The sequence below is a fragment of the Macaca fascicularis genome, chromosome 12 (assembly GCF_037993035.2).
Source record: "Macaca fascicularis isolate 582-1 chromosome 12, T2T-MFA8v1.1".
In the NCBI taxonomy this organism is placed as follows: Eukaryota; Metazoa; Chordata; class Mammalia; order Primates; family Cercopithecidae; genus Macaca; species Macaca fascicularis.
The window spans coordinates 7,493,714-7,519,236 of NC_088386.1; the positions used below are offsets into that span (position 1 = coordinate 7,493,714).

The window sequence follows — 25,523 nt, forward strand, 5'->3', positions numbered from 1 at the left end:
TATGCCTTAGTTTGGATTTCCTGGAAGTCAGTTATGAAACAAGGACTTGAATGCAAGTAGTTCATTTGAGACGTGATCCCAGGAAGATGAGACAGGGCAGAAAGGAAAGCCCATCCATGCCACAGCATCAGGCCTTCATCCCTGTGAGTGAACTTCATCCCACTGGGATAGGGGGAACCTTAGGGTTATCTCATTCGAGTGGGAGGGAGCTGGGGTTTTTAATACACCAACTTGGTCAGGTATTAATTGAGGGCTTCTGGAGAGCAGGGTGGCATCTAAAGTACAGACAGAAACACCGAGAGGAGAAGTTCAGCTATTAGGGTTGAAAGTGTTCCTGTTGAGGATGTTCTCAGGTCTCTATCCAGATCCTCTTCATCCTCTAGCTGTGGGTGCTAGATGACAGCTAGAACTATCCCCTTTTCCAGAGATTTGTCCTTGGCCAAAGAGAAGCCTTCTTGCCTGGGAGCTGTCACTTCCCGTGTCCCCAACTCAGCGAGTGTCGACTGATACAAAGTTCAAAAGGCCGGTCTCAGTGTCACAAGGTATGACAGACTTTATAGTATAGTCTGAGGTCTACAACATCTTTGTGGCATCTGAAGGAACCTTGACTCCGTGGAGACTATACCCTTGCTAGCTTTCCCCTCTGCCTTATCCTGCTTCCCTCACGCCCTATCTCCAGAGAGCAGTGCCCCAATAATTACTTCCCCAAGAAGCCCTGTCTCTGCTTAGCTTCCAAGATGCTGGCTTTTGGCTGAAATGGTGAAGTCTGAAAGATATGAGCACCAACAGCCTCTGAGACAGTGTGTGCACCTGGCTTCACACTGGTGTGTCTGTCAGTGTCTATGGTGAGAAAGCTGTGTTATTATTTTGAAAGTTGCTCAGTACTCAGACAGTTTTGCTGATGTCCTCTAATAAATATCTTCGCTTTGAAAAAATGGAGCAATCAAGGCCCTGATGGAGCAGGAAAGGAGCTCTGCTGCCTGTTTCATAGTTCAGAAGTTATAAAAGAAGTGAGGGGATTTGGCAAAAGGGCAGTCTAAGCTGGGAAGAATTGGAGTTCAGTCCCAAGATGGATATTCCATATTCATGACCCCTACAGACCAAGGGCTGATTCATGTGTGCATAGAAACACCCAGGTGTTTTAAAAACCTTGGATGGGAGGGTCATGTATATAAAACTTAAAGGGTTTAAAACTAATTGTTCAATATGGTAGTGAATATTTAAATTTAAATTTCACTTAAATTAAAAATTGAATTTCTTAGTCACAGTAGCCGCATTTAAATGCTCAATAGCCATGTGTTGCTAGTGGATACCTTGCATAGCACAGTTATACATATTTCCATCTTTGCAGAATTTTCTATTGGCCAGTGTTGCTGTAAAATTTCTCTTATAAAATGAGTAGAAGCTCAGTTCCATTTTAACTTGGCAAATCAATACACTCCAACTCTGCCCATCTGCTGCTCAGACCTAAGAGATTGTTAGTGGATTCTAGTGGATTATGTATACCTGATTTTATATCTATATATATGTACATGTATATATATATATAAATAAAATTATTGAGTTCTTGCATGAGTAAAGCAGTGTAGAAGATTCAGCAGCAGGGTAAAACACTGTAGGAGATTCAGCAGCAAGGTAAAACACTGTTCCTGTTTTTAGGCATGTAGAGAAAAAATTACTCTCCCAAGATTATCAAAGGGAAAAGGGAGAACTGGAATTGGAAGTGATTTGAAACTGCAGATCTCATATTGATGACATTACCACTTACATTTTTTTTCTCATGAGCAATATACTTTATGCACAGTTGAGCATACTACATTTAACTTAGATTCTTGGTGTAATTTTCTTTTAAAAAACAGTGTCTGGTCGAATTCTGGTGTTTTTGAGTTTAAAAGGTCACTTTCTACCTTGTGACTTTGGACAGGTAATTTCCCTATTTCTATAAAAATAGTATGGTTAGTGTCTAACATACCAAGGATAAAATTATATATATATATATGTGTGTGTGTGTGTGTGTGTGTATGTATATATCTATATATACACACATACACATATATATAAATATATATAAACTCACAGGCATCACAACTATGGACACAAAATGACTAAATATGAGTGTATCGAATTGCATTACTCTGAATGAGAGAGAAAGGAGAGAAAGAGGAGAGAGAGAAGGAGAGAAAGAGAGAGAGAAAGGGATAGAATGAATATTTATAGACATGGTTGATTATTCTCTTACTCCATATCAGATGATTAATCTAAATTCAGAGGTGGTAATTCCATCCTCTTTGACTGTGATTGTTTCAGGACTGGATGGATGACCAAATTATGGAAGCTGGTGAAACAGGAAAGGGTGATCCCGGGTCTCGGGTCCTTGAAGAGCTTCAGTGCTCTAAGAATTGGTTCCCAAACTTTTGTGAGCATCAGAATCATTTAAGGAACTTGGGAAAACATAGGTTTCAACTGCCAGAATTCCTAATTTAGTAGGTCGGTGTGAGTCTAGATAATCTACATTTTTATCAAGTTCCTAGGAGATGTTCATTATGCTGCTATTTCAGGGCTCACACTCTGATAGCTTAAAAAAAACAAGCCACAGGAGGTCATGGTCTCAATGATTCCCAGAATGTTGTAAATCTGGCTGAGATGTTCGGCAGGCTTATCAGTTCCAGGACAATGCTGCCACTGAGGATGGTATTGTTGAATTAAATCTGCCAGCCCTGGAGCCTGCCCTTTTTGAGAATTTCCTTTTGTTTTTAATAATTAATTTTTACCTTTAATCCTTTTGTAATGAGAAAAAAATCCCACAGATACAAAAAGTCTCACAAAATGAATGTTTAGCTTAATAAAGTATTATAGGGTAAAGACTCTTATAACTACTCTGTTCCGGAAATAGATATATGAATGCTTTTCAATCTTTATCTGAATAATGTAATATTTTTCAACCAGTGTGAGCTGGATTCTGTTATTTACACATAGAAGCACACTAATAAAGATATCCCAGAACACTTTCTGATTGCTGTGGATATTTTTGTAGAAAAGATTCATTAGAAGCCAGTCCTTAGCAAAACAAATGATAAAGGTTCTTTGATAAAATCTGGATTTTTAATGCAACATGTTCATTGGCTAGAAAATTAAAGTCAAGACATGATCAACCAATTGCATAGATGAATATAACTGGAATAAGCAAGGAGTGAGATACTCAAAAGGAGAAATGAGGAGGGCATCACCATAAAAGAAAAAGTCTTCAAATTGAAAATCTGGAGAAAGATGAACTAAAGGATTATATTAACTCCCATTTTCTGGTTCTTTGGCATTTGTTATATGCTACCATTTTCACTTCTCATAGTGCATCCTGTAAACCTTAACTCATCTTTTTAAGGACACGTCCACGATGCTTAACTGAAAGACTTCTTCTAGAGAAGAAGACTCCAGTATCCAACAACATATCCAGTAGACTCCTTCTAACTATTCCTGGTTAGACAAAGAACCACACAATGTTCTAGTTGAACGTATCTTATTTCCTCCTAAATGTGACACACATTGAAAACGTTGTAAACTGGCATTGTAAACTGCTGTTGTAAACTGCCAATCACTAGACAAATGTAAGTCACTAATAATCATGCTTTAATTCTATTCTTACAGTTTTGTTACAAGGCTTTAAGTTAAATTCAAAGAACTAATGAATTAAAGAAGCTCTTGTCTCTTTGCAAAGTGTTAGAAACATGAAAATGGTGGCTCTCTGCATTTCATGGAGTGCTACTTAGAGGTCATCTCAACCTGGCCCTTCAAAGGAAGTGACTTACAATCAAGAAAAATAAGAGTAAAGAATGAAGTACATGGATTTCGCTTCTTTCTTGGAACTTTGTGTGTGTGTGTGTGTGTGTGTGTGTGTGTGTGTGTGTGTCAAATGGTGATGTTTAAATCTTTGAATTATTAGACAGAAAAAAATTTTCTACAATCCCTTTCCTTCTCCTCCTATGTGGTTTTGCAATTAGCCAACCTGAATAGAGGGCTATCACATTGGATTTGTCTCCATCTGAGACAGGGTCCCAAGGTTCCTATTAAATAGCAGAAGGTTTCTGTCCTGTATCTTTCAATGATCTATAGCTGTCCTAGTAAAAGAGGCCTAGGGCATTGTTTAAATATCCAGGTCAAAGTTAGTTTTTCCCTCAGGCATATTAGGCCACATTGAGATTTTAGGGGCACTCAAAAGGCAAGATATATAGATTTCTCTTTCTTCCTTGATGTCTGAAAATCTTTTCTTTTGGTTAAAATACTGAGAACCCTAGGGGAATACCAAAATTACCTGAGAGCTGATTATGTCAAGAGCACCTTTATTCAGGCTAAGATCTCATATCAACATCAATAAAGAAATTGATTAATGAGGGGTAGTCAGACCTAGATTCAAATTTAAGCCCTACTAAAATTAGCTGTGTAGTTTTAGGCCACTGACTTAACCTCTCTGACACTGTTTCCCCATCTTAAAAAAATGAGAAAAATACCAGAGTACTAAAGTGATGATAGAAATGAAGAACCAAAGTTTTCAACATGGTTCCTTCTTTTTCTACTCTCTCCTACCCCTAAGATCCAGAGTAAGTCAGTCATAGAGGTGAGAATTGAAAGAACAAAAGGTTCAATGATACTCTAGAATGCTGCATCTCAGATTTCAATTTGCAGATGCACCAGCTGTTAAAGCATGGGTTCTGATCCAGGAGTTCTGGGTCAAAGCCAAGATTCTGCATTTGTAACAAGCTCCTGGTGGATGTCCCATCTTCTACCACCATACACCATTCGAGTGGGAAGGGAGAGTGTGATGCACCAGAGGAAAGCATAGATTTGTCCCATGCCTGGGGCAGCTAGGACAGGACACAAGAAAGGAAAGGTGCTGAAAAGAGAGAAGGGAGGTTCACAGGGAGAGGGGGTTATCCAGTAACCGATTTCTGCATAGCTTACTGTCTTTTAAAATAGATTAAATTCAATGTATTTTTTGAGATGCTTGCCTGTGTAAGTTGAGATTGTGTGTTTCTAGAATGACAATTTTGTTGTCATGGAGAATTTGATTTCTTATGTCAAGGCATTTTCAGCTTCCTGGGTTCAAGGATGGATAAAAAGGTTTAAAATCCTTACCTCCTGCTTTGGCACAGACTCCATGCACACTTACCACCCTCCTTACCACTTCCTTGGGCAGCACTGATTACAAAATGCTAAGGACCCTAAAGGTCTTCTGAAGTTGGTTTTCATCTTGATGTCATCAGGCCATCCATGAGGAGATTAGGGTTGAGAGTGAGCAGAAATCAGGGTTCATTTGCACAATTAGCATATCAGCTGTCTAGAGACTTGTTCCAGATTTCAAGGTGAAAATCCTGGGAATCCAATTTCACAAGCAACACTACAACGTCTGCTCTCTGGAGACAACAGGAGTCTTCTATCTGGATTTATTAAGCCCCACAGAATATAGATCTAATCTACTCTGTTTTATTTATACACACACACACGCATATATATATATATATATTTGAAATGGAGTCTCACTCTGTCACCCAGGCTGGGATGCTGTGGCATGATCTCAGCTCACTGCAACCTTTGCCTCCCAGATTGAAGCAATTCTTCTGTCTCAGCCTCCTCAGTAGCTGGGACTGCAGGTGCATGCCACTATGCCCAGCTAATTCTCATATTATTAGTAGAGATGGGATTTCACCATATTGGTCAGGCTGGTCTTGAACTCCTGACCTTAGGTGATCCACCTGCCTTGGCCTCCCAAAGTGCTGAGATTACAGGCATAAGCCACTGCGCCCAGCCTCTAATCTATTTTAAAAGACAGTAAGCTATGCAGAAATCGGTTACTGGATAACCCCCTCTCCCTGTGAACCTCCCTTCTCTCTTTTCAGCACCTTTCCTTTCTTGTGTCCTGTCCTAGCTGCCCCAGGCATGGGACAAATCTATGCTTTCCTCTGGTGCATCACACTCTCCCTTCCCACTCGAATGGTGTATGGTGGTAGAAGATGGGACATCCACCAGGAGCTTGTTACAAATGCAGAATCTTGGCTTTGACCCAGAACTCCTGGATCAGAACCCATGCTTTAACAGCTGGTGCATCTGCAAATTGAAATCTGAGATGCAGCATTCTAGAGTATCATTGAACCTTTTGTTCTTTCAATTCTCACCTCTATGACTGACTTACTCTGGATCTTAGGGGTAGGAGAGAGTAGAAAAAGAAGGAACCATGTTGAAAACTTTGGTTCTTCATTTCTATCATCACTTTAGTACTCTGGTATTTTTCTCATTTTTTTAAGATGGGGAAACAGTGTCAGAGAGGTTAAGTCAGTGGCCCAAAACTACACAGCTAATTTTAGATTAGATGGATTAAAATTTCAAGGAACAAATGATAAACATAATTGTTTTCAAACTCTATTTGGAAAAGAAAAAACACATGCGATAGAAAAATACAAACTTCTCCTCTCATGGGGCCGAAGACGTCTATTTCTATTTTCCTTTTAATCATCTAAAGTAACTTAAATCCTTCCCCCTCATTTTCAAGAAGGCCTAACCCACAACTCCGTGGCTTCACGCTGTACCACCAGCCCCTGTACTTCCTGCTGACAGTAAGTGCTTCTCCGAAGCCCAGCTGACTCTAATACCCAGATCAAAAGCTTTCTTGCCACAAAACAAATCACATTTGACAAAGACTGAACCATCCTAAGCCACAATTATATAGATTGACTTGGCAACCTAAGTTAATGGTGATCTGACCTCCAGCTTAATGTATTTTGTCGTGTTTTTTTTTTTTTTTTCTTTTTTCCAAAAGTAATTAGTTCTCTTCCTTGCTTTTCATTTTCTTTGTGTGTGATGAGATGAAGGCTGAAGTGTTTGTGGAAGTGAGAGAACAAAAATTCTATTTGGCAAATCCCTTCTATCGATGAGACAGTAGCATGGAGATTATTACAGTTGGGCTTTAACTTTTTGTTTTTGTTTTTGTTTTGAGACGGAGTCTCGCTCTGTCACCCAGGCTGGAGTGCAATGGCAGGATCTCTGCTCACTGCAAGCTCTGCCTCCTGGGTTTAGGCCATTCTCCTGCCTCAGCCTCCCGAGTAGCTGGGACTACAGGCGCCCGCCACCCGCTAGTTTTTTTTTTTGTTTGTTTGTTTGTTTTGGGTTTTTTTTGTATTTTTTAGTAGAGACAGAGTTTCACCGTGTTAGCCAGGATGGTCTCGATCTCCTAACCTTGTGATCCGCCCGTCTCGGCCTCCCAAAGTGCTGGGATTACAGGCTTGAGCCACTGCGCCCGGCCGGGCTTTAACTATTAATCCCTGCCTCCTGTGCTGGATTGCCCACACCTTGACTGACACAGCAACACGTACCCGCCAACAGCTGTTTCCGAGGGTATGTTTTCTCTCAGAAATGTTAGTTGGTTATTGATAGAACTCATTAAACTTGGTTTACTCAGGGTTTGGGGAGCTTGTCAGATAACATTTGCCCAGCACGTTTTTCCTTCAGTCTTTATGTAAATGTTTGAGTTGGTCTCTTCTCCTGCTATGGCAAACTGATCAGCTGTGCACACTTTCTTCCTGGGTACGGGGCAGACGTGTGTCTACCTGAGTTCTGAGTACACGTGGGGGTAAAGTGTTGCCTCGTCATTTATGTTCAGTGTTTGCCAAGGTTTCATATAATGATCAAGGGACTCAGCAATTTTCAGTGGTGCCCAAAATCTCCCAGGGGAGCTCGTCAGTGTGAAATAGTTCAGCAGTGATGAGGTACAAGGATATTATTGAGTACACTCTATCCTTTTGAGGGGGATTTGATGCTCTGAAAGTCATGGGTTTTACCATTTAAATTTCATCTTGAGTGGGATGCCCAGTGAGATACCGGGATGTTCCTTGACAAGAGTGTTGGAAGACTGAACGGTGTAGAGTAGGAGAAGTTCACTAATTACGGTGATAAATAAACCAATGAATAAATGTTTGTTAAGAAAACACTATCTAAAGCTTCGAAATCGTAAGAAAATATAGTATGATGTTTCAACATCATCCTGGAGCAATTTTAAACACATCCACTTAACAATTATTTAATTCTCCAGAAAAACACACCTGTCATTTGGTTTGGCTAGTTTCTGGGTGAGGTAGAGTTAGGTACTGTGAAGTTGTCACATGCTAATTTATAAATGTGTCTCCAATAGAGAAGATATAACCCCCGAGTTTTATAACCCTGTAAGACATTGTGATGGTTAGTATTAGGTGTCAAGTGGACTGGGTTAAGGGACATCCAGACAGCTGGTAAAGTGTTATTTTTGGTTGTATCTGTGAGGGTGTTTATGGAAAATATTGACATTTGAATCAGTAGAAAGATTCACCCTCACCAATGTGAGCAGACACGATCCAATCCGCTGAGGGACCAGATAGAACAAAAAGGCAGAGGAAAAGTGAATTTCTCTCTCTCTCTCTCTCTCTCCTGGGGCTGGAATATTCATCTTCTTTTGCTCCTGGACATCAGAGCTCCAGCTTTTGAGTCCTTGCGCTCTGGGACTGATACCAGTGGTTCCCTAATTTCTCAGACCTTGGACCTCAGATGGAGGGTCACACCATTAGTTCCCCTAGTTCTCAGATCTTTGGACTCACTGAATTACACCACCAGCCTCCCTCTTCAGCTTACAGACAGCGTATCGTGGGACTTCTTGGCCTCCATAACCATGTAAGCCCATTTTCACAATAAATGATTTCATATATATGTGTATGTGTATACACGTGAGTGTATATGTGTGTGTGTGTGTGTGTGTGTGTGTGTGTGTGTGTGTATACATCCCATTGGTTCTGTTTCTCTGGAGAATCTTGACTAACACATACATTAACTAGTTTTGTATCTGCCTAGCAATTTCATTCCAATATTATTTTCTTCTGCCTCCCCCCACCCTCACCAAATGTCTCTGAATATGCAGTTCCCAAAAATACTCTTTGAATTAGCTTTACCATTTTACTGGTTCTTGCCTTAATACGTTTAATACACACACACACACACACACATACACACACACACATGATGTGCTGAGTTTATATCTGTATTAGAGCTATGAGTTTGTATTTGTATGAGAGCTATGTTTTTAACTTATTGAAAATTATACTTTGACAAGTATTTACTGCTCACCTATTTTAAACTACTACCTGGGGATTCAGATGGCACATATATATCTTAGTACCTACTCTTTTAAGAGTTTAAATGTAATTCTGAACACATGTTTGTGTTTGTGAGTGTGTGTGAGGTAGAGAGAGTGAGTGTGTGTAAAATCTGGTGTTTGAACACTTAGAAGGGGAGGGATTTGGTGTTGAGTGGTAGAGCTGAAGGAGGCAGGTTCACCATACCCTCTTGGAAGAGAGAATAGAATGAGGCTAAATAAAGCAGGCCATTGTGACTGCATCTATTAGCAAATATGTTAGGGAGGAGAACGTGCTGGAAGTTGAAGTGTTGAGGCAGAATATTATAAAATACGGCCCAGTGTATTGAACAAGGCAGAGTGGAGAAAGAACCAGCACACTCAAAGCGATTGCTCATCGCTTTCGAAAGTAAATGATACTTTTTTGGATATGACACTGCTCTAACTTGAATGTTTGTCCTGTGAAACTCATTTTGTCAGCTGTGAACAACAACTCATGTTGTCACCTATGAATCAGAAATCACAATGACATCTACATAAAGTGCTCACATAAAGTGCTGCACCCTTAAGAGGTGATTGATTAGCTCATGAGTATTCTGACCTCATGAATAGATTCATTCATTTGCTAATTAATGGATTAATGATTTGATGGATTAATGGGTTGTCATGGGAGTGGGACTGGTGGCTTTATAAGATGAAGAAGAGGGACCTGAGCTAGCATGTTAGAGCACTCAGCCACCTTGCTGTATGATGCCCTGTGCTGTCTCAAGACTCTGCAGAGTCCCCGTAAGCAAGAGGACCCTGACCAAATCTGGCCCCCTTGACCTTGGATTTCTCAACTTCTATCACTGTAAGAAATACATTTCTTTGCTTTGTAAAATACCCAGTTTTAGCTATTCTTATATAAGAAACTGAAATGGGCTAAGATATCTAAAGCACAGACAACGAAGACAAAAATGAACAAGTGGGACTGTATCAAACTAAAAACCTTCTGTACAAAAAAGAAAAAGCATTTAAATAATTCAAGGCAACCTATAAAATTGAAGAAAATATTTGCAAACTGAGTATCTCGTAAGGGGTTAATATCCAAACATTTAAAGAACAAGTACAACTCAGTAGCAAAGAAACAACCCCATTTAAAACGATGAGCAAAAAATGAGCAAAAGACTACATTGACATTTTTCCAAGGAAGGCATACAAATGACCAACAGGCACACAGAAACATGCTGAACACCGCTAATCATCAGGAAAACAGAAATCAAAACCACCATGAGATGTCACCTCACACTCATTAGGCTGGCTCTTACAAAGAAGGAGATAAGTGTTGGTGAGGAGGTAGAGAAAACAGAACTCTTTTACACTGTTGTTGGGAATGTAAATCAGTATAGTTATTATAAAAAACGGTATGGAGGTTTCTAAAAAAATTGGAACTACTATAAAATCCAGTAATACCACTACTTTGTATACATCCGAAGGAAATGAAATCAGTATCTGAAAGAGATATCTGCAATCCAATGTTCATTGCAGCATTAGTCATAGCAGCCAAGATACGGAAGCGACCTAAGTGTTTCCTGATCAATAAAGGGATAAAAAATGTGGCATATATACAGTGGAATATTATTCATCCATAAAAAAGAAAACCTGCCACTTGCAACATCATAGATGAGCCTAGTGGGCATTGTACGAAGTGAAATGATCCAGGCACAGAAAGACAAATACTGCATTATCTCACTTATATGAGGAATCTGAAAAAAGTGGAACTCAGAAAGGAGAGAGTAGAACAGTAGTTGCCAGGGACTGGGGTGTGAGGAAAATGGAGAAATGTTGGTCAAGGTACAAACCTGCGCTTGTAAAATGAGTACATTCTCTGGATATAATTGTACAGCACGGTGACTATAGTTAATAATACTCTATTGTATGCTTGACATTTGCTAAGAGTAGATCTTGTGTTCTCACCACAAAACAAAGAAAAGGATAACTACATGAGGTGATGGATGTGTTAACTAATTTGATTGTGGTAATTATTTCAAAATGCATACATATATCAAAGCATCACTTTGTACACTGTAAATGTATACAGTTTTGTTTGTCAATTATACTTCAATCACATAGGAGGGAGGGAAGTAAGTGAACTATTAAAAATGACACACAGCTTTCCCTGTCTAAAACACTGAAGTTATTCTGGCTTTCTGGGCAGGACAGTGTTGTGGTGCTGTGGCCAATAACATGGCCATGGGATTCAGATCACTTAGGGGAAAGCCTGGCCTGGCCATTGCTTTCATCTCTGTGTCACCTATGAATCAGAGATCACAATGACATCTACATAAAGGGTAGTGTGAGTATAGAATTGGTGTACCTTCAGGGCTCGGGACAGTGAGGGCTCATAGGAAGTGCTCAATATAGTGGTGTTATGATTTTCAGTTGTGTGCTGCCAGGCATCAGCTTACAACCGGGGGAAGAGGACTGGTGTAATTCTTAGGCACACAATCTCACCATCGAGAGAGATGATCCTTTACATCTGCACCTATATTGGAGAGCATCTGAGATTTCAAACCATGTGGTATAATTTGCTCTTTTGGATATATTTCACGTCTTTTCTTTGTAAAACAAAAGAGAAGTTTTAAAGGAAGACACGTTAAAAGGGAGTGTTCATTGAGACAATGTTATAATTGCTTCTAAGCAATGTCAGTGGATAGACAGGATGTAAGTTTGGTCTTAAAAGGAAGAAAATAAATCAGTACTTTATACTGATATTTCCAATATAAACAAAAATTATAAGTTTTCTTAACTTTCTAAATTTTATATTTTTCCACTAATGAAACAAAATCTGTTCTTAATAGCATTAATATAATGACTTTCAAGTTTTATCTTAATATATCTGTATACCACACATGTATATATTTGTACATGATTGTATATGCATGTATATGTTACTGTATCCATCTATATAAACATATATATTCATCCTACTACATATGAATATATTTATATAACCAACCATGTATTTATCCACCTCTTTCTATATGAGAGACTCTGACTATATATATTCAACTACATGTGTGTGTATATGTATACATTTTGCTCTATATATTATATACACATATATATCACAAATCACATATACATGGTTTATTATAGTATACATAGATATCTGGACATATTTAACTACATAATTATATTGATATTATTACTAATGACAAATGTTAGCTGTCGATCAGTTTGCAATTGTATGGTAATGGTATTATCAATGTCAACTCTTTATGAATACTGTTTGTGCCTATTTGTGCCAACTATGTGTCAAGGATCTAGAACAGTGCCTGACAAATACTAGGCACTCAATAATTATTAATAGAAGGATATTTTACTCATTAATTCCTTCAATGTAGCAATTTGCAACTCTTGCTCCATTTTAGAATCACCTGGAAAGCTTTTATTTATTCACACTATCAATATCCTTGCTTGGGTCCCATCCAAGACAATTAATTCAGAATATAGGATGAAATGGGCTCAGGCAATGCTCCCTGTAAAACTCTCTAGGTGATTCAAATGCACAGCCCTTGGATGAGAACCACTGATCTCATATCTCCCTGAGCCAGGGTTTAATTCCTGCTGAGGGCCATGGTTGGGCCTTGGTGAGTAAAGGAGAGGCTGTCACCTTGGGCGTCTTGGAATACGCACTAGAGGATGAGTTCTAGGTCAGTGCATCCCAACTGTATCACTATGTCTTCTGCTTGGCCTTCCTAATTTAGACTCTTGTTGGGAAACCGAAGAAAAATGAACCTTTCTGTACACTCATGCTAGCCTTGGATTCAGGCACTCAAATTCCCCGGTGAGCAGAACAATTTTAAGTTGGAGCAGAGACACTTGTACTCACTCAATATCTGTGTCAGGGAGAGATGTGGCCTGTGATCAGACCCATAGTTTCCCCCAGAAACTGCCCAGGAGCTATTAGGCAGTAATTGCTTTCTGCTGCCACACAATTTGGGTGGGATTGAGACAAATCCTTTCTCTGGAAGCTCTGTTGGAAACCGCGTTAAATTCTGCCAACCTGTGTTTCTTTCTGAAATGGAAAGTGGGCTTCCTGCTCCATGTCAGTTCTCTACCCTGCTGTAAGAAAGATATTTTGGATATGCAAGTCTGGTCTTAATCTGCACATAATGTTGCAAGGCAGACATTCCTGGGCCACTTTACAGATAAAAAACTGAGGTCGGGAGAGGTAAGTGATTTGTATACTGTCAGAGAGTTTCTAAGTGGCATAGCCTGCATTTGGACTGTGGTTGATTGATTAGTTTTTAACTTTCTTTTCTTGCTGCTACATCCCTTTTCAATCTGTACTAGTCAAGCAATTTGTTAACGGGATTAAGAGAAACGCGAACTTTGAATTCGGACAACTTAGGTTTGAATCCAAGCATTTCCCCTTTCTAGTTTTGCTGTCTTGGGAAACTGATGCCTCAGGAACCCTATCTGAAGGTAAAAGGTAATAATGCTTACAACAGCTTTGTGAGGACTACATATCATAATAAAACTAAAATGCTTAATCAAATTTTTGGCACAGAATATTCAGCAAAGGACATTATTACAAAATTTTAATTGAAATTTTCCTGTTGAATCTTTGGCCATTCTTTTGTTTTTAGAATATTATTCTTAAACAGCTTTCTCAACAAAACAGTGACACTTGCTAACTTTTAAATTATGAATTCCATTTTAATAGAAAACTGGTGAAATGAGGTACAAGACAAACAACAAACAAACATACAAGCAAAAAGTATAAATCAATCTCACTAATAATGAATATTAAAATTATAAATTAAAATGTTAACAAATTAAATTATTTAGCATGTAAAAAAAAAAAAAACAACAACCAATTAGAACTTATTCCAGAATGCAAAGATGGTTCAATGTTGCAAAAACCTACTAAAGTAACCTACTTAAGATATCAACGGAAAATATAGTCAAAATTAAATAATGTAAACTCTAATAGATCAGTAGCTCTCTTTAAATTGCATACATGCTTTTTGTGACCTAGAAAAAGTTTATAATATTCAGTAGATATTAAAATATTATCAGATATCCAAAAAGTGCTTAAAAATTGAAATAATTCAAATCTTTTTCAGTATTTATCTACCTATGCATCTATGCATTATAAAAGTCAACATCTAAATCTGACTAAAACATATCTGCCTAGATATCCAACGTCATATTTGTTAACAACATTTCATATGAGAGATTAGTTAAGGGCTTGCTCTTACTTCACACAGATTTTAAAGATACAAACCATATACTTAACCACAGTTATTTCTAGCTGGTAGAATAACAGATTGTTTATCTTTTCTTACTTTTAATTAATAGTATTTTTGTATTTTAAAAATCAGCAATATTTTCAAGTAAAATTAAAGTTATTGAAAGCAAATGCTTTTTATAAAGTAATTTTCACAGAGACCTCTTGTGATAATCAAAAAAGGATATTATGGTTTGGGTGAACACGAGTCAGCATACTTTGAATGACTATTATGCTATGGAAGTATGCTTACATTAGATTTTCATTCCTCTCCTCCTAAATCTTTTCCTGAGGACTGCCATTGGACATGATTTCAGTGTTTGAGAGTGCTCACTTTCCTCCATCTACCCACCATGTAGTTATTTAGTGCTTAGCATTAGGATTTCAGTCAGCCTACTTACCAACTCTCCAGTTGAGTTGAGCTGGGCTGTGAGTGCCAGTGAGATCTGAGGAACTGGAAAAAGCCATTGGAGAGAGCAGGGATGCTAGTGGATCATCACAGTTATCTATAATGATAGAAAGAGAGAGGGAGAGAGACCAGATTCTATTAGCAAGAAATATTCCATGAGAAGAGAAGTTGAGAAATTAACTACCATCATTTATTAACCATCTGCTCTGAACAAGGTCAGGTACTCCCTGTTTCCATGTGTTACTGCATCTACTCCTCACAGCACCCCTGAAGGACAGGTCTGGTTTTCTTTCACAGATGGGGAAAATTAAGTTAAAAAATGGCAAGTAGATTGTCCAAGGTCTCAATGCTAGAAAATAGTGCAGCAAGAATTCTCACCCAGATTTTTCTGATTCAAAAACCCAACTAGCTACATTTCTTTAATAAGCCACTGGAGCAAAGCCTCAAATTATTGCTATCAAGATTATTCTCTAAGAAGGGAGATGATTAAAAGGGGAAACATTGTTTGACTATTCTCCCATCTTCAGTCCCTAAGAGCTCCCATAATAATTGTGTCTAGAGGAGTAAGATAATTTAAAATTCCCAGTTGTATGAAAGTCTTCAGAAAACAATTTACTTATTCTAAGAACTTATTTCTACTCCATGAAGCAGTAGTGAATAGTCCTCGATCTTGTATATTGTGAATCTGATATTTACTTCAACAACTATCCTTTCAACCTATCCTAAATATTGAAAGTATTCTTTCTAAGGATTCTTTGATGATGTCCAAATGTGGGAGAGGATGGGGCCATGAGCAAAGATGCTTGTCTTGACAAGGTAGATATACCCCTTCGGGTTGACACTGATGTCCTGACCAGTCAATCTCATGGAGAGGAACTGCTCTTCACTCTTAGTATACTGTTGCCATGGTTGGAATTTTTGTCATTCCCAAAACTCGTGATGAGGTCTAATGTCATTGTAACAATATTAAGAGGTGGGGCCTTCCAGAGATGATTAGGCCATGATGGTTCCACTCTCACTGGGTTAGGTTTACTGCCTTAATAAAAAAGCTTTCAGGAGTGGGTTCTCTCTCTCATTCTCTTGCCTTCTGCCATGTGATGATGCAACCAGAGAGCTCTCACCAGATGCCAGAACCTTGATATTCAACTTCCCAGCCTTTAGAACTGTAAGCCAATAAATTTCTGTCCTTTATAAATTGCTCAGTCTCAGGCATTCTGTTAGAGCAATACAAAATGGCCTAAGACAATTGGTCATCTAAGTCTTTTGTAATAATTCACTTACCTCTTTGTATTTTCCATTGGGTGGTACACACTTTGTAGGACCCTAGCAGAGAATCTGATACATAATAAGCCTTTGATAAACGTTTGTTGAAAGAATGGGATTGTGAGCTAATGAAATAAGAAAGGAAAGAATGGAAGGCAGGATTGAGCAGTCAATCAACCAGCCAATTAATCAGCATAATATTACCAACATCCTTTTCCTATTTTTTGTCTTGTACACATTTAATTTTATAGGACATTGAACAACGACTTCATGAAATCTAGACATACCTCATGCAAAACAAATTTAAAATGTGCCATTTAGTTTGAAAGTAAACTTCATGTTAGTAAAGGCTCTCAGGAAGAATTGGTTTGATTTCCTTTGTTTTTTTTTTTTAAAGAACATTTACATAGGATTAAGCTTGTTTATTCAGCAAATTCTTAGAGAGCGGTATTTTAGCTAATTGTAGAAAAATTAATTAGAAACATAAGGATTAAATTATTGTTCACTAGGTGTGTTAAAAAATCAACTGGCAAAGTGTATTTTGAGTTTTTCCCAAATACAAATGTTGAGAAATATTTTGAGGTGTTTGACAAATACAAAACCGAGCCAGATCCTCACTGAAGAAGAATAACATAAAAATCGCAGATATGGTTTCTCTGCAGTTACGGTCTTTTGGTGAATAGAAAGCAGATCAGTACCATTTTAACTCTGGCAGAAGATGCAGGTGACAGAAGGTGCATATACACCTCAAAGCACTTGTTTAAAGGCACACATTTGTTGCATTATTTATATATTAGAAAACAATATATAATAATCACTTATTAAATTATATTCAACATAATGCAGATCTTGCATATGTGTATGCCTGGTTTGTCATCAAGAAGCCTCAGATGAACGCAGAAAAAAAAGCGAGCCCCATAGAAACATACAAACCACACACACACACAAACACACACATAGGCCTTAAGCTTCAAGACGGTATCTACATTCACAGAAGCCTTCTAAGCCTCACCCATCCAGATGTGTAGGTATAACCATCCTCCTGTTTCAGGCAACACTCTCTCCACCACTTAACAAGAAATCACAGCTTTTCTGACACCCACTTCCACAGGAAAGTTGTAGCTCTTTTTAAGGTAAAGTATTATCGCTATTGTATATAATGGTTATGTATTTATTAGACATTTAGCATGTATACAACTCTTCTACTACTTTTATTAGGTTTTTATAGTCTTTTATGTGTGACTGATGAAATTTTTGAGTATTGTACTCCTAACCCCACTTCTCCCCTAAATCTTTTCTTATAAAGCTTGTATTGTACAATTAGCAAGCCATTTTTACAAATGCATATATTATGTTGTAGCAGAATTGACTATACCCCTGTATATGTTTAAAGTCAACTCAATCATACATTGCTCAAGAAACAACTCCGGAATTTATTTTTCTCCTTTTTTTGGTAATCTTTGCATTCATATGTAAATTGTGCAAATGATCATGGAATAGTAGAAGTAACTTAATCATTTCAAATTAATTCAGTCCAACCAATATGTATAAAGTCTCATTTTGTTCATATTCTCAGAGAGGCAATCAGGATAGGTTTGGGTAAAATAGAGTCTAGACCTCAAGGAGCTCAGAGGCCATTGAGAAATATAGAGTTGTAAACAAGTAAATAAACTGATGAGGAAATTTAGGAGTCTTTCACTATGATCACACCAAACCAGTAAAATTGGAATCTGTCAGTCCAGACTCTCAGGCAAGTGATATGTTTTGTTCTTCCAGACCTGTGCAACCCTCTCCATCATAAGGTGCTGACCTCCAGGAGAACTAAGCTTCCAGAGCCCATTAGCCTGTGGCAATAGCTGCCATTCCCTACGGTCTGTTTTCTCCTCTGAAAGATGTCTGCCTTGTATCTCAGTTTCTAGGGACAGTGGTTTCAGTTTGGAAATTAGTAAATTCATAAAAACAATCTATGCTAATGGAAAGATCCAAGGAAGATTTTTCAACAGTCCTTTCCTCGTAGACCCTATGCATTTGAACAGTGGCTTTTGGAAAACATATCTGAACTTTTGATCTCCTGTCCCTAAAAGTAATAAGAATGGAAAAATCTCAAATCTAAAAGGAAGAAAGTCCCCCCGCTCCCCAGAGCAGATAATTCTTTTCCTCTGTCAACTCTATCTCACATGAACCACTTTGGCAACCTTGCCTACATTGATGAGACAGCAAGTCTCTTACGAAATTAGCCTAGTAAATGGGAATTTAAGCTGATTTTTGCCTAATGTTCCATTATTGGAACACTAAGCATGTGAGAGTTATCTATATCCTACTGCTCAAGGTTATCGCCAAGGTCTGATTGCAAAAATTCAAAAAATTGCAACCTCAGTCATAAACGGGTTAAGGGTTTGATGATAAAACCGTTCTAAATTCAAATGTCTGTATTATTTTAAATATGTATCAGATTCTTAAAGCAAAGGAAGAATGATTTAGCGTAAATGAGAACAATAAAACGTGTTTGTTTTGTTTTGTGATTTGGGATGGGCTGCATTAGTGGAGAGCATATTGAGGGTTAGAGTTGGGAGATTCCTTTTTCCTAGATTTGCTTCTTCTCTTGATTGGATGACTCTAGATAATACATTCAGGTACACTAAGCGCTATTTGCACTGTCTGCAAAATAGTCATTTTCACCATATCCAGCCATAGAGTCATTTTAAAGATGGAATAAGAATAGATGGGAAAATCCCTTTTAAGTATAAAGCCCAAAATGAGAATGGGAAGCAGTGTATGAATTGCCTGGTAATATCTGCGACTATTGATAGAAACTATTTTGATGATTTTATTTCCTGGATCTTTTTTCTCGCCACAAAACTTGCCCACAAATTGGTGTCATAGATAGCTCGTTCACATTAAAGGTTTACAACTGGCCAGATGAACAGGAGAAGGTGAAGTGGAGGGGGAATAAAATGGGTGAAGACACGTGCGTGCATAAAGATGACATTGCGCCTCCATTCTCTCCTCTGCAGGTCTGCAGTGTTGTGGAGTCTGGGTCAGTACTAACCCAAGCACGTGGCTGGAGAGCAAGGAAAGAAAACGTTATCTCCCCCAATGCTCCTGAAGCCTTCAATAAGCAAACCTGTGCTCTCCTTCAATTTCAGGCTCCACGTGCATCTCAGACTTCTAACAGTGTGTCTGCACAATGCTGAATCCATCGCTCTGTTCCTCCAAAAGTGTTTGTGAATATTCATCAGTGTTTAATGTAGAAAAGAAGAAGGGGTGAAGAAACTGGGGTCTGAAGAAAGGTGTTTGAATTAAAATATACATAAATATAATCAGAGACTGAAAGGCTTCTCTCATATTCACTTCCAATGGGACACACAGCTTGAGATAAACTGTATTGATTTCCCAGGAATCACTTTCCAAGAATGAACCAAATTTCACAGATGCATTGACCTAGTAGAATATTTTCAAAATGAGATCTTTAAGAGCTTCTTCATGGGTCTTTTCTCTAAAAGAGTTATAGCAAAACTCTGATGCAATAAAAGGCTATTTTAAAAATGCAAATCCTTATTCACATCTATGTTTGATTCCCCATTTTTCTTCAATAAATAACTTTGCTGTCATCTGTACTCATTTTCTTTATAATGTAAAGGCCACCACTAGCTCCCGTCATCCCCCCAAAATAAAAATCTACTTCTGTGGGTATAACCAAAAGCAACTTAGCTCTTTCCGTCCAGTAGCTGTTTAAATACTCCTAGTCCTGTTTGCATATGATTCATAGATTAAGAGGATTTCTGAACCAGGAGGAACCTCTGAAATTATAGGTTCCAAGCCTTTCACTTTACATATAAGGGTATGGGGGGAGCTTAGGGAGATGACAGGACTGCCCAAGATTATTCAGTTAATTATTTGACCAGCTGGAAGCAAAACTCAGGTTTCCTTACTGTTTGTAGGTAACCACTAGTCCCGTTCTCTGCCACCTTTGCAGAAGGCAGGTAACCATTGGTAGTAGTAGTATTCATAACAACTGTTATAATGGATGACCTTTTTTCTGCAAAGTGAAAGACAATATTTTATTTCCTGGACAACAGAAAAACATTGATGAAGAGTAGTTTATAACGTTCAGGATAATTTGAATTTCTCTTCTTTTTTTTTTTTTTTTACCTTTTTTCTCTTCATCTTCAATACTCTCCCCTAGCTAAACCCTACCCACCCAGGGGGGAGAAGTCAAACAAACAGAAAAAAGGCAAAAGAAAAAAGGTAAGAAGAGAAAAATAAAAGAAACATTCATTTCCTTATTAATATTTGCATGGACAAAGCATTTTGTTTGTTATTTCCAATTCAAAGAAGAGGGGATAATATGTTCTTCAATATATGTATACAGTTAAATACTGAAGGTCTTCTTTCATATGAATTACAAGGTAAAGGCACAACAGAGAATTCTCAGTAAATACGATATTTACACAGCTTTTGAGAAATTATCACTGACTCTTTAAAATGATTCTACTTCAAGTAACATTTTTTGTTACCAACATATATTTTTATTCATTATTATTAAAATACCAATAGAGTTACAGATGATACTGAAGTTAAATTGTGTGCATCGTCTTGATTACCACAGTAAATTATCTGTATGTAGGGATTTGGAGCTTAAAAGGTTCACTTGTATTTATAGGTGAGATAAAATTCCTCTTAGCATTGCACACTTAATGGCCTACTTTGTTTAAAAGATATAAAGCATGCATTTTGTGGAGTGCCTACAACAGTGCTTAGATATGACAACTCATGCCTTTTGCTTCAATTATTTTTCCCCTTGTTACCTATAATTTCACTTAGAAAACAACAAAAATAAATACTATAATATTACTCTTGAATCTGACCCTGCCCACCTTCTTCATGATGAAATCCTAAAAGATAAATTACTTCATAATTAGTAGACCAAAAATACAGCTTTCTAAAATCAGTCATGAAAGGAAGTCCAAGTCTTCTCTATCCTGACATTCTTTTCCAGATTAATGTAGAACTTGCTTTTTGATCATCTGCTAAATACTCATGGTTGTGCTTCTTGCTGTGAGAAGACAGAATAAAGTCAAATACATAGACACTGAGCTCAAGCAAACAATCATTTACTTTGGACTGAAAGACAATCCATACATTTTTTGAAATAAGCTCCTTATGTTCATGAGCAATTACATGCAAAAGACCATTGGTCTGGGATCCAGGAGTCCTGAGCCTTCTGCCTGCACTAGTAATGTACCCTCTTTTTTACTTTCTCGTATTTCAGATTCCTCAACTTTATAACTGCAGGGGTTATTGTTCATTTATTTCATCAACACAATTTAATTGAGCACATACTAGGTGTCAAAATTTCTGTCAGGCTTTGCAGCGTAAAAGTAATTATCGTAAATTCATCAAACATGGTGGAGATAAACACAGCATCACTCCCTGCACTGCGGTAGTGACTGGTGAGGGGCCAGAGTAGACTGCGGGAACACCCAGAAGAGGGGGTTAGTCCTGTCCAGGGATTAACAAGAGGGCTCTGGAATTCCTTCCAGGCTTTTAAAGCAATTCTATGTAAGATTTTAGGAAATAGTTTATTTGGAGTTACTAATTTCCTGCTTGTAAGTGGCTTGCTGGGAGAATATCATCGTAAACCCCATAAGCATAAGGCAGCAGCAGCAGGCCTGACTCCTTGGGAGCCTCCTGGTGCATCTGTCTGAGTTGCTCACAGTCACTGCAGCCGCTGCAACGGGGAGACCATCACCTTATTCTATGGATGAGGGCTCTATAAATTTTTCTGTCCATTTCACAGTCTCTGCAGTATCTAAACTAGGCTTTGAACCAAGGTCAAAGTGACTCTGCACAAAACCTGAGTTGAAACCTGCTTCTAAACTCTAAAATGATGGCAGACCGCTCTCTATTTGACAATTTTGTGTGAATATAGCTCTTTCCTTTTTGAATTTCAAGAGCATCTTTACACAGATGTCCCACAATGAGCCCAAACTCAACAGCTCTGAAATACCCTTCCCTCAATTGTTTTCTTCTCAGATTACAGCTCAGACGAAAGCAGTGTTTTGTTATTTTTGATGTTTTTATTTTCGGTGTTGCCACTGATTTTTTTTTTTTCTTTCTTGCTATGTTTTGATTCTCAGGTTAGAAATAGTTTTCTTTACAATAGACTGTTTGGCTTTATTCTTTTCACTTTCATGCTCTGAATCTAATTTACCAGTGACTTAATCTAATGCAACAAGTTGGTAATTCTGTACCAAGAGTTATGTTGTTTACAACTGAGCCCTTCATATGTGACAAATATAATCAGCTAATGATGTGCAAATATAAAGGGTGAAGCTAGACAGATTTCTTTTTTTGCCCTGGTATTTAGTATTTGAGACTACATAAATTAGTCAGTACTTCTTTGTTGAGTGAAAGGATGAAAGACACAAGTTCTATCCCGTTGAATTGCTGTTTTCTCTTGGGATGATCTCTCAGTTTTCCACTTATTTATTTTACCTTTCCCACGATTTGATTCTAGTTCTGGATATCCAAATATTATGTTACAATTTTTGCAATGGTCTTTTCCATTAGTTTTCTCACTGACAGAGCCAAGTAGTACCCAGCTCTAGTCCCATTAAGCCATCTTTTAAAAACCCTATTTTTAATATGTTTCCTTCAAAAATACTTACCAGGTATGCCAGCCTTAAGCTTGGCTTCCAGAGGTGGCATCATGCGGATGAAAGAGCAGAATTACTTACACATGGTAGGTCCCAGCTAATCCTAAGTTGAGGAAATCATTTGTGGTACTGAAAGTTGGTCAAAGAATCAAAAAGTAAGACCAAGTTCAGGAATAAGGGACCTGTTGTTAGGATCGGCTTTGTCAGAAGCTGAGGACTGTGCCTCCAAAGGCATCACTCTGTCAGTGTTTAACATCAAATACGGTAAAGCTATTAAAACTTTAAGGTTAGGAATAATGTGTCATAGCTTAATCGGAAAGCTATTAAACCTTTTATAATATTGGGTATATAAGGTAAATAAATAATTATAAATAAAAGCATAAATAAAAAATTAGAATTTTCTGGAATATGAGAAGCTAAGAGTGGTGGCTGGATTACTTTGAAGGGTTTTATAAGAGCCTAATAAGAAAAAACACAAATCTTTGAAAAAATAAAATGTTTCCACAAATTTCACTCTGCTTCTATACACCCCTATTTCCCTCCTCCCTATCTATTAACACTTCTCACAACACACTCACATGCATGCACACACTCACTCATTATAAAGTAGTGCCAAATTATGCTCAGAATTTATTGGTTCTGAAGAAAAGTTATGTAAATGAATGAATTGGATGGTACTGAATGATAAGATTGGGAGAAAGAAAAAATATGGAAGGTGGAAGCTCATTGTCCATATGATTATGCATTGAATATTAAAATGAGGGAAAGGAGGCGACCAAGGAATTTATAAAGACAGTATTTCTGTTCATTCAGTCGTTTTCGGAATTGAGAGTTTCTCTTCTAGAACCGTGTCTTTCTCCGTAGATATCTATTCTTTTTTGAATACAATGGGGCTAAACTTCCAATAGCTAATCATGATCCTGCATTGAGTGGTTCTAAATTACACTGAAAATCCTCGTTGCTCAGGAAACCATGATCTTAAAGTGTAGCTCAATCAATCCATACACATTCATAAACCTTTTTCATCTTGCATGGGTCTAGGCATAATGTTTCTAAAAGAAAAATGAACATCTCTGTATGTCTCATTCTGCTCATTGGAACTTAGGAAAATGCCTGATTAGAAAGATAGGCTTGAGTTGAGTACTGGCCAGCTGGCTGATAGCACAACCAATGGGGTCAATGCCAAACATTTACAAGTAGATGGGATAAACATGTACTGATAATCTGAACAAACATTGACCTTTATCGGTGTTTGTAGATGAGAAAATAATGGCAGCCCAGAGACAGAAGGAGTGGTCCTACAAGATCATAATGTGGCCGTGTGTATGTGTGCGTGTAAGTGTGTGTGTGTGTGTGTGTGTGTGTGTGTGTGTGTGTGTGTTGGAAACTGTAGTATATTTGCAAAGAGACCAGACATTGGAATCCAGCCCAGTCTGAATTCAGATCCTGACTCCGCAACTTACTAATTATGTGTCCTTTGGGAAGTTAATTAATCTCAGTTTTCTCTGCATGTAATGGGGATGATAACTATGCACAGGCTTGTTGTGAGACCAAAAAGCGACAATTCATGTAAAATATCTAAATCGATGATGGGCAGATAACTAGATGAATTTAAGTTGCCTTCATTTTCTATTGCTTTCTAAGCTCATCATCTCCAGTTCCAACTATTGTCCTTGAAAAATGATATTCCCAGGACCATCTACTATATCTTTTAAAATTTTTCCATCCACATGGTTTTTAGCACTTTCTTTATCATCTGTTCAGAATGTGGAGGATAATTCTGTACCAAGAGCTATGTTGTTTACGCATTACTTATGCTCCAAGACCAAACATAGTATACTTTTTAGGTTTTATCATATTTTTCTTGTATTCAACAAATATTTCTTAAGTACAGTGTCCCAGGCATCATGCAATCTGATAAAATACCTGGTGATTCTTAAAGGGAACAGAAAGCATGGACCTCATATAACTTTTCAAGGGATGAGGCAGGGTGGGACAGCTGGCTGGAGAAAATGTTTGAATTTCATTCTAGTTCATATATATAATTTATTTTTAAAATGTGAATATATTAAAATAGGGCCTCCCAAGCTCATGTTTTGAAGATCATAAGCTTAAAAAGAAGGAAATTCTGCACTTATACAGGCAGTAGGAACCAAAATAGCTTAAAAACAAAATGAAATAAACAGAGGGAAATACTGTTTTGGGCAAGAGAGTCACACCAATTAGTATTTTAGAAAGTTTGCTCCAATTTCAGTATGGAAAGTGTCTTGGGTGGAGATGGAGATAGAGTATTGAGGGTAAGAGATTGTGTTAAAAGACCCAATCAGGGGATTTGGAATGGTAAAATAATATATATATGATAATGGTAGCCTGAACTAAAACAATGACAATTGGAATGGAGAGAACTTTGTAACTTTAGTCATACTGTATTGGAATCATCATGACCTGGTGAACTAAAAGGAAGGTAAGAATAAGAATAAATAATTAGTTCAGTATTTCTAGTTCTATTGACAATCTAGTTTGTTCTCCTGAAGAACTGGGAAGCTCACAAATCAATGTCTAAAATTAACATCTCTTTATAACACACAGAAAAGAGGTGATAAATGGTCCCACATTTAGATGACTTCCAAATCATAGTTAAAGCTTCTCATCTTTCTTTAGATAAATATAATAATAAGTGTCACAAGACTAAAAACATATTTATATTCAGATGACAAGTCATAATATGTCATTAGGTGATGGTTTTTAATTACCCAAAGACAGGTGAGCAAT

At 37.6% G+C, this 25,523-nt stretch overlaps 1 protein-coding gene across 1 annotated transcript in view; it reads right to left on the reverse strand.

The window, feature by feature from the left end:
- CNTNAP5 (contactin associated protein family member 5) overlaps positions 1 to 25,523 on the reverse strand; it is an 860,931-nt gene that overhangs the window by 660,173 nt on the left and 175,235 nt on the right. The window contains exon 2 of the mRNA XM_005572890.5: positions 14,822 to 14,926. Within this exon, the coding sequence (XP_005572947.3) occupies positions 14,822 to 14,926 (105 nt within the window). The remainder of the gene's footprint in view (positions 1 to 14,821; positions 14,927 to 25,523) is intronic.